This window comes from Macrosteles quadrilineatus, unplaced genomic scaffold (assembly GCF_028750875.1).
Source record: "Macrosteles quadrilineatus isolate MER2022 unplaced genomic scaffold, UCM_ALF_1.0 Scaffold_2__2_contigs__length_208266976, whole genome shotgun sequence".
Classification (NCBI taxonomy): domain Eukaryota; kingdom Metazoa; phylum Arthropoda; class Insecta; order Hemiptera; family Cicadellidae; genus Macrosteles; species Macrosteles quadrilineatus.
In genome coordinates, this window is record NW_026542595.1 from 112,088,000 (window position 1) to 112,097,972 (window position 9,973).

Below are 9,973 nucleotides of genomic sequence, written 5' to 3' on the forward strand. Positions count from 1 at the left end.
AAAGGCGCTAGTGTCGATGAAACTTTGTTTCCATTATTTTAGGGTTAATTTCTTGATTTGTGCTTTACTGTTTGGTTATATAACTAGGGGACAAGTTATTTTTTATGATTAGATCGTATTATTTGGTTAAACGAGGTTTTAAATGGCTGTAATAACGGGAAACAAATTGTAAACAAAACACGACCTCTACATAAACCGTACATGAACTAACAATAAAATTGTCTTCAGCTGTTTCATAAGGATGAGAAATCTACTAAGGGAGTATGTTTGTTTTATCTATGATATGGGTCAGTTACGTAATTTGTTTATGTTTATGATCCATGCCGATTTCTGTTATAATATTCGTGAGTGTAACCTAACACTAAATCTTCCGATTTTACTATTGGGGAGCGAGCTGGTCTAGTGGTTAGAGTACAAGACTTCGGTTCCAGAGGTCCCGGGTTCAAATCCAGCCAAATCACCAATGGATATTGTCTATGTGATAATGCCGCAACCCCTAGGTCTAGCCTGAAGTAATGTGAAAAACAATTCCGTGTTCGTGCTTAGCGTCCTAGGACAAAAAAACTATTTGGTGTGAAGTGTGGCGTAGCTATTTGCACCGTTAAGTCTATGATAAAAGACAAGATAGTGCAAATGGGTTCGCCTCGATTGGGCACAAGCAACATGAAAAATGGCGAGGAAATTTACCTCTGTCTATTCCTAGTGTGGGTCTTGTGCATTCAGACTGCACCCTACCAAACTCGTTGTCATCAGGGATTATCCATTTATGGTTATAGGGTCATAAATAAGCCAATAAGTCAATAAGACAATAATTTTCAGATAATAAATTAATCAATAAATTCAGATGATTCAGAGGGAAATCAATGGGTACAAACTAGTCACCACCAGCCAGTTTAACCACTGAGTGAACCCACTTAGTCATACGCCCTGTTGGTTTCACGTTGAAGGCTGCGTCACTGTTCCAATCATCTGGACAATTGACTTCGCGATGGTTGTCTCGGTAAATGTTAACTGCATATGTTAACTGCTCATTATCCTGAAATAGCTCTTGAAACATATAGCTAATGGATATTTTAAAACAGGGCCCTTTTGTTGTTTTGAAGACAAGTGTAAATTCTTTTTCATAGAAAGGCGATTGCGGTAGGCGGTTGATGTACATCCCTTCAACTTCGCCAACTGGACAAGAGTCTAGAAATAACCTTTCTAAGATTAAGTTCTCATAAGTTATATATCCAACTGCAAACGGGGTTAAGTGTGTCCATCCGTCCTTTTTTCTTTCTTCTTTGGAGTATTGTTGGCACTTGAGCTTGATGTTTGATTCAGCTTTTAAAGTGATATAGGAAGGTTCACCGACAAAATCAGCATCTTTGATGAATTCCATGATTTCGTAGTTTCCAGTTGGTAACATTTCTCCTTCTACAAAAAATACAGTAGGCCTAAGTTTACATCACTATAGTAAGATTTAAAAAAAAATTCAAATTAAAAAAATATATAAATTATTAACAATAATTTATAATTAAATACAAGTTTTAAAATGTACTACAAGTTAATCGAAAAACGTCTCAAACCCTTTAAATATATTAACACTTACACTATTGAATCACAGGAGGTATAAACATACAATAGTAAGTGGTGATCGATTTCCATTGGACACTCCAATCATTATCAGACCCAATATGCTAATGACAAGAATCTCGATATCGTCACTACTTATATCCTGTTGGCTACCGGAAGTCCTGAACAAGACTTTTCTAAAAGTACAACTGGAGTCAATATTTCCTTATTTTTAACTAGCATATTTATATTTACCTTATACATACCTTATACCTTATACCTTATAAATACATATATAAAAATGGATAGATCTCAAATATAAGATCAATTTGAGTGATATGACATTTTTAACTGCTGAGGATGGGATTTTAATCCCGAAACTGGTCGCTTAAGACAACAATAGGATCACTGATGGACAGGTAATATAAACCATTTTATTCAATAAGTGATCCTGGGCCACTAAGCATAATGATATATTAAAAGTTATTAGGCGTATTTTTATTAACTTTCATGAAAAATTAATGTATTAAATATCTATAACGCACAAAATATCTCATTGATATCCATTGTACACTACATAAACATAGTTTACTTAGAACTATTGTAATTCTTTTTGTAAATACTTACTCTTATAGTTAATTTTTGCAGTCCCCTGAAAAAAATAAAAACTTTAAATTTAAATGATATTTTTTTCTTTCGCAAATTGTATGCGGGTTTAAGGGTTATGTTTTCTGGATTCCCCAGCCACTTTCTTTTGACTTAATGTATACATGACCTGATTAGCTGCTGGCTATTGTTTCAAAGTCATGGTGAGTGGGGGTGGAATCGCTTCCCCTAAAACCGCATACATTTTGTGGACGGAGTATAGCAAAAACATGTAAAGGTTTGTTATAAGAAGTTAACCAAATAGAAGGAAGTATCGTAAGAAATATTTCTTGAACAATTTTATTTTAAATTCCTTTTTTTACCTGAGTACCAACTTTGATCTGAATCAGTTGTTACTTAATCTACGGTTTACACCTTTAATTATATCAATGATATCAATTATATCAACTATATCAATTATTTAAGATGGGGACGACACTATGTGCGTATTTTACCCCAAGTATGAATGGGGATGAGCTATTAAGCCCCTACAGCCAATGGCAACTAAGGCACCTTTAGTTTATAGTGGAATCCAAACCACATTTTTCTTAGTTCTTAACGAATTGGTCTAACTATCAGGATAGTATTGCGGACAGTCGTAGTACACACTAGTGCGGACGTTAATCCACACCAGGAAGCATCGCATCCACAGTGCACACCTATAAATATCCACAATTCGTGACCTCCTAGCTGGATTACAGGACGATAAACAGTCTATATAAATCAGCAGTCAGCAGCTCATACGATGTATTTTGAAATGTAAAATGCAATTACGATTTGGTAATGATTGGCAGAAGTTTACATTTCAAAATAAAAACTATTGGGTTAAAGATAGGAAAATAGACTTCACAAGGTGTAAAAATGGACTTTGCACATTTTCTAAATCTTCCTTGGTATTGTTCAAATTTTAATGGGAGAACGAGGCCATTAAAAAGTTGTATTTTGTTTGTGTGAACGTTTTTTTTAATGTGGTTGAGTGCCGTGGTACTGAAAGGTTGAAATTGCCTCGAAGAGGATAACCATGAATGCTTTGAGAACTGTACGAATAATAGGGTTTCTAAGATGTAAATGTATAGGTGAGCGCTTAATTTAAATGGTGTTCCTTAATCTAATCGAGTCATATGATGTATAATTTTTAACTTACAATCTCAGTTCTCTTTTCGCAATCTATCAGTAGAGGCTCCCTTCTATATAATTTGGTGTAGTACTGCAATTTGATAAGCGTGTAGGGTCTTATGACACACCGACGTACTTTTCCAAGCAACGTGTATGTTACAGGGAAGTCTAACATATCATAGTTATTTGCCTTAGCCGGTATCAGCTTTCCAACTATAAGTGTGTTGTCCTTCAATGTTTTGCAATCTTCTTTGCTCTCAAACATCAATCTATCAACCAAGTATCCTTCTGGAGCGTATACGAACACCTTAGCTTCATCGTTCTGTTTTACGCACTCAACATCCAAGTTGCCTTCGAATGACATTTTTCTACGTGCTAGAACATCGTTCATACTATCCTCCGGTTTCATCGTATAGTGTTGCAATAAACCATTAAATAGTTCATATTTTTGAGGACAAAACAGAACTGAAACAAAAATATTTGACTTTATTACAACTTGTTAATGACAGCATCATCTAACTGTGCTACTTCTGGTATTGTTAAGGCAAACACGAGAAACCTGGTTCACTTAGTTAAATAGACTTATAGACTTGGCCATGTAAAAGTTTTTTTTTTATTTACAGTGTTTAAATTTGTTCAAAAATATAAAGTGTGTTAGTTTTTACGTGATTTTAGATCACGTCTAATAAATCGTTTCAATGGAAAAGGAAATACTGAATTTTTATCTTGGTACGCTTCATGCTGGTGCCTGCAGAAGCAGCAACTGTAGAAGTCAGTCATGACCTGCCACCTCTGGACATTTTTTTTATCTGAAGCCCTCAAGGCTTCCTACAGTTTGAAGGTTGTAAATCTTTGGAGGGACGACCTGCTGGGGCAGGCCACTGCGCCATTGCCAAAGCTGTGGCTGCGTGTCCGCTTGACATGACCTCAGATGTCCTGAGCACAGATGAAGTTTACACCAAATCCTTCACTGTTGAATTCCGCTCCAGGAGTGGAAACATCAGGAAGAGAATCTCAGAGAAACAGAAAACTTCATATGGTACACAGACGGCTCCCTAATCAATGGAAATTCAGGCCTTGGAGTATACAGTCGATCGCCCAGATCAGAACTTTCTGCCAGTCTGGGAGAGATACTGTACCATCTTTCAGGCAGGAATTTGTGGGATCTTGGCTTGTGCCGACCTAGGACTAGCCAGACGCTGACAAGACAAGGATACAGTGCTCTTGTCGGATTGTCAGGCTGCCCTTAGAGCTCTGGACTCAAATGAGGTCACTTCAAAGCTAGTATGGAAGTGTTTCAACACTCTCTGCGAACCATCCACACACAACTCTGTAACGTTTGGCTGGGTTCCAGGCCATGCAGGCACCGTCAGCAACATGTTACAGGACCATTTAAATCACAAACAAATTAGATGATTCCTGTTCAACGGGTAACATGTGCCGAGTGTCTGAGTAGCTGTAACACTTTTGTTCCGCGGTTGAAGGACAGTTTCTTCACATCACTTTGGTTCCGGGGGTCAGCAGGTAGATTTAGGGACTGGCCGAAACATCACTATTGTTCCGCGAGAGTTAGGGCTGTACTCTCCCTCCCCTAATCCACTCTTTCGCTCTCCTACTAATTCTTTCTTTTATGTGGGCCTTAAAACTCGTTAAATTGTAATTTTCTCCTTTACAAATATTTCAATAATTAAAATATTTTCAACCTGACCTAACCCAACCTAACCCAACCTTACCTAACCTAACCTTTGTAAGAAATAATTAGGAGAAGAGCGAAAGAGAGGATTTAAGGGAGGGAGAGTGCAGCCCCTCTTTCGAGGAACAGGAGAGATGTCCGCGGAACAAAAGTGATGTTTTGACCGGCCCCCTGCTGACCCCCGGAACAAAAGTGATGTCAAGAAATTAGCCTTTTTCCGCAGAACAAAAGCGACACACGCGACCGAGTTTCTATATTGGACAAACGGGTCTGGGTATTTAAAAATCGTTATTAGGAACACCACCCAGACCCGAAAGTTGTTTGTTGTTGTATCAAGTTTTAACACACACACAATCTTCTGCACACACACATGGTATACTACAGGTTGTTATCAAAGCTTGAAATAACTAGCTAAATAAAAGATATTGATTAATGTATAGTTGGTTTTACCGTGGCCCTTGACACTCGATCCGGAACGTTTTCCAAAAGCTGAGCTCTGGAGAATCTGCAAAAATATAGGATCATTTGTTAAACATCCGATGGTATATTAGGCTTTAACTTAAAAATACGGATAATTTAGATAATTTAATTGTTGATCTGAAATAAGCAAAGTTTATTATGATATTTTAATATGTCAAAGTTCAAAGAATGATCCCAAATTATTTCACAGAATTTAATGCATAATTAATTTAGATCGTTACAAAAATTTTAAATAACTACATACAAACATGTATCTCCTTTATTAGTAAAATTGAAATAAGAGTTATCTTGCGAAAATGAGTTTCTGCTGTTATACAGGGTGTCCCATAAGTAAACGGCCAAACTCCGGGAAATAGTTCCATGGGGCAAAATAAAAATAAAATCAAAAATAACATTTTTTCAAAATCGCTTCGTTAACCAGATAACGGCCATTTTGTATTTTTTACATAAACATTTTTATTTTTGACTTTTTTCAACTGATTTTTATAAAACTTGGTATTGTAATTAAGGTAAAAAAGATCTTTAAAAAATAAATTCATCTTGATTCAATTAAAAATGTCAAAATGACGATCATTTTAATTTTTTTTTTACTTATAAAACACAAAAACTGCTGGTTTTATGAATGTTTTATGAACACTTTTATTTAGCATTTTTAATTCACTATCAAACGATTTTACTCACGGTACACCCTGTATAAACAATAAGAACACATAATACACTTTTTTAACTACAAACCTATCGTCAAAAGTTAATAGGATGGCAATTAATAAATAAAAGTATGTTTAGAAAAGACTTACCAGAGATGACCCGAAAACCACGAGAAACCACAGTGTTACTTCCATGGCACAGATGGATTGAACCATTCGCAGCCAGGCAGTTGTCTCTGGATGTACGTAGTTTTCCTGTCAAAAGTCAGTGATAAATTGCCGTTAATTGCACGTCAGTTGCATACCTATCTAACAACTTGCGTGGTTTAAAGTCACAAACCATCCACAAAATTTTACATTCGATAATTCTATGGAATAAAATAATTCGTCGAGTTTGATCTCGAATGAAAATTACAGCCGATATATCATAAACTCTCAGCGAAACAGTGCCGTAAAATAAAACTATAGTACTAATATTAAATAGCACTACTTACTGATATGTATGTACATAATAAATCGGGCAAAAAACTAGATCATTTTCAGTGTTGGTATTGTAATTATTTACACATTTACAATGACATTTTGTGGCTTAAACGACATCTACAGTTTCATAAATACTTTATACTTTTCATTGAAATGGCGACCATACAAAGTAGGTATTTTAAGCCAAGTATGAATGGAGATGAATAGGATGAGTGGCACGATCTTTTAGTCTTGTTAGTGACTAAGGCCGACATTCATTAGACACAGATGTAAATTAATAGCCCATACAGCTAATGGCAACTAAGGGACCTACAGTTTATAGTGGAAATCGAACCACTTTTTACTTTCTCCCCCTATACCATAGTATATGGAGAAAGTATTGTTTTCGTCAAAATTTTCGAGTTTGAGTTTTGAATGGATATATTCGTTTTGGGTCCCCCTGGACCCAAAAACCTAATAAAATACTAATAAGATTAGGTGGTTTTTCGAAAAAAGTGGTTTTCGAAGTGATGTCTGTGTGTCTGTGTGCGTGTGTGTCTGTGTGTCTGGATGTGTACAGAGCTAGGGACTACACCTGTGGTCCGATTTCGATTAAATTTGGTATGTAGGCCAAGGTTCTAATCCATGGTATCTCAAGGGCTTTTTTTCATTTTTTTGAAATTTCGATTTTTAATGGGGATTTTCCCATAAAAACCCATAAAATCCGGAAAAATCAGATTTTCTCAAAAATGGCCTGAACGATTTTGATAAACATTTTCTATATTGTAGCCCTTTAAATTCTGAACAAAATGGTAAAAATCCCATTTCTGTAAAAATTACGGTTCAATAGTTATTGTAAATTATGTTATTTCCCTATAAAAAATCCCCATAAAAAAAAGGAAAATTGGATTTTAGAAAAAAACCGGTTTTGATTTAACATAGTATGTTATAGTCCTTACAGTTTTGATAGTTTTTTTTTTTAATTTTTTAGACATTTTTTTAATGGGGATTTTTCCATAAAACCCGATAAAATAGCGGAAAAAAGGATTTCCCCAAAAATGGCCCGAACGATATTGATAAAAATTTAGCATGTTTATCGTCCTTTAAATTCTGAACAAAATTGTACAAATCCCATTTCCGTATATTTACTCTCACCGCTTACACATGATAAAGGTTGTTGACAAACTTATGGGAGAAAGTATGTGTCAGAATGCTGATACCGTTTATTTGCCGTAGTACACACTAGTGCGGACGTTAATCCACACCAGGGAGTATCGCATCCACAGTGCATCTCTATAAATATCCACAATTCGTGACCTCCTAGTAGCTGGATTACTGGACGACGCCACCGTCCCAGTCTATCAGATGTAATGCGGTTACTATCAGAACTATCGGCTTGCAGGTTGGTTATGAGAATGTGTAATAGAATACATATTATACATGATTACCTTACGTAGAATATTTAATATACATAGTTATTTTCAAGTACCTATAAATCTATTTTAATCTTAATCATCACGCACTGGATGTTGTCACAGTTCACTCAAACCTAATCATTTTTTGTGATGTGTTCAAAGCTACTTCTAGTAATCTGTGATCCCTTTTTCATTCCTTTGCCATTTTTCTTTGTTGTCGGGAATTATTCCCAGATTTCTTTATTTTCAAAGTGCTTATGATTTTCCTCACTGGCACCTTTCACACGGGGAGTTTGAACGCTATGATGTGGCGTTTCGGGTGTTTAAAAACGTTTACGCTCTAGCGCCTGGGCCTTACGATATATCTTCTATACACTATATATACTTGTTGGGATTTGGAACTTACTCAATAATTTCTGATAAAGTAAAGCAAAAATGGAACAAGAGAGTGAATACAAACAAACTGAAGCATACATTGAGCGAAAAAGTGGTGGGAAAACTTAGCCTCAAACCACCTATTGTGTGAACAGGCTATGATTACTACGTTGAATGGTGAACAATGAACGGTGACCGATGAACGGTGAATGATGAACGATGAATGCTAAATGGTATACAATGAACGGTGAATGATGAACGGTGAATGATGAACGATGAATGCTGAATGGTAAACAATGAACGGTGAATGATGAACGATGAATGCTGAATGGTAAACAATGAACGGTGAACGATGAACGGTGAATGATGAACGATGAATGCTGAATGGTAAACAATGAACGGTGAATGGTGAACGATGAACGGTGAATGGTGAACAATGAACGGTGAATGGTGAACGATGAATGGTGAATGGTGAACGATGAACGGTGAATGGTGAACGATGAACGGTGGATGGTAAACAATGAATGGTGACCAATTAACAGTGAACGGTGAACGATTAACGCTGAATGGTAAACAATGAACGGTGAATGGTGAACAATGAACGATGAATGGTGAACGATTAACGGTGAATAGTGAACAATGAACGGTGAATAGGTAAAGATGATTGATTACCGGTGATCGGTGAAGGGTGAACGATTAACATTGAATAGTAAACAATGAACGGTGAATGATGAACGGTGAATGGTGAACGATGAACGGTGAATGGTGAACGATGAACGGTGGATGGTAAACAATGAATGGTGAATGGTGAACAATGAACGGTGAATGGTGATTGATGAACGGTGAATGGTGAACAATGAACGGTGAACAATGAACGGTGAACAATGAACGGTGAACAATGAACGGTGAATGGTGAACGATGAATGGTGAATGGTGAACGATGAACGGTGAATGGTGAACAATGAACGGTGAATGGTGAACGATGAATGGTGAATGGTGAACGATGAACGGTGAACGGTGAACGATTAACGGTGAATGGTAAACAATGAACGGTGAATGGTGAACAATGAACGATGAATGGTGAACGATTAACGGTGAATAGTGAACAATGAACGGAGAATAGGTAAAGATGATTGATTACCGGTGATCGGTGAAGGGTGAACGATTAACATTGAATAGTAAACAATGAACGGTGAATGGTGAACGATTAACGGTGAATAGTGAACAATGAACTGTGAATGGTGAACAATGAACGGTGAATGGTGAACGGCGATTGGGGAACGGTGATCACCTCGAGCTACAAGCCAACCTGTTTGTAATGGACCAGTAATGTTGATGTGATTAACCACAGAACTGAATAGTCATGCAACTCAGGAATTAGGCTGCTTGTACATTACACCACTTGACACTTGATAGCTGCTACTGATGCACTGGAATTGTACAACCCTCTCCAATACACATTCTACACCCTCTAATTGAATATCTCAAATCTAACGGTAAAGTTTTTGGGTAGTGTTTAGTTTGTTTTTACTAATGATTATGGGAAAATACATTGAAAAGTATACAATACGTATGAGTTCTTTGTC

At 36.5% G+C, this 9,973-nt stretch overlaps 1 protein-coding gene across 1 annotated transcript; it reads right to left on the reverse strand.

Annotated features, from left to right (window-relative positions):
- Positions 1–815: 815 nt before the first annotated feature.
- LOC128987832 (uncharacterized) lies at positions 816–6,400 on the reverse strand. Its single transcript, XM_054408869.1, has 5 exons — positions 6,286–6,400; positions 5,459–5,513; positions 3,344–3,780; positions 2,182–2,206; positions 816–1,416 (listed from the first exon to the last, which is right to left on the reverse strand). The coding sequence occupies exons 1-5, from the start codon at positions 6,349–6,351 to the stop codon at positions 875–877; spliced, it is 1,125 nt and encodes a 374-aa protein (XP_054264844.1). The 5' UTR covers positions 6,352–6,400; the 3' UTR covers positions 816–874.
- Between the last annotated feature and the right edge of the window lie 3,573 nt (positions 6,401–9,973).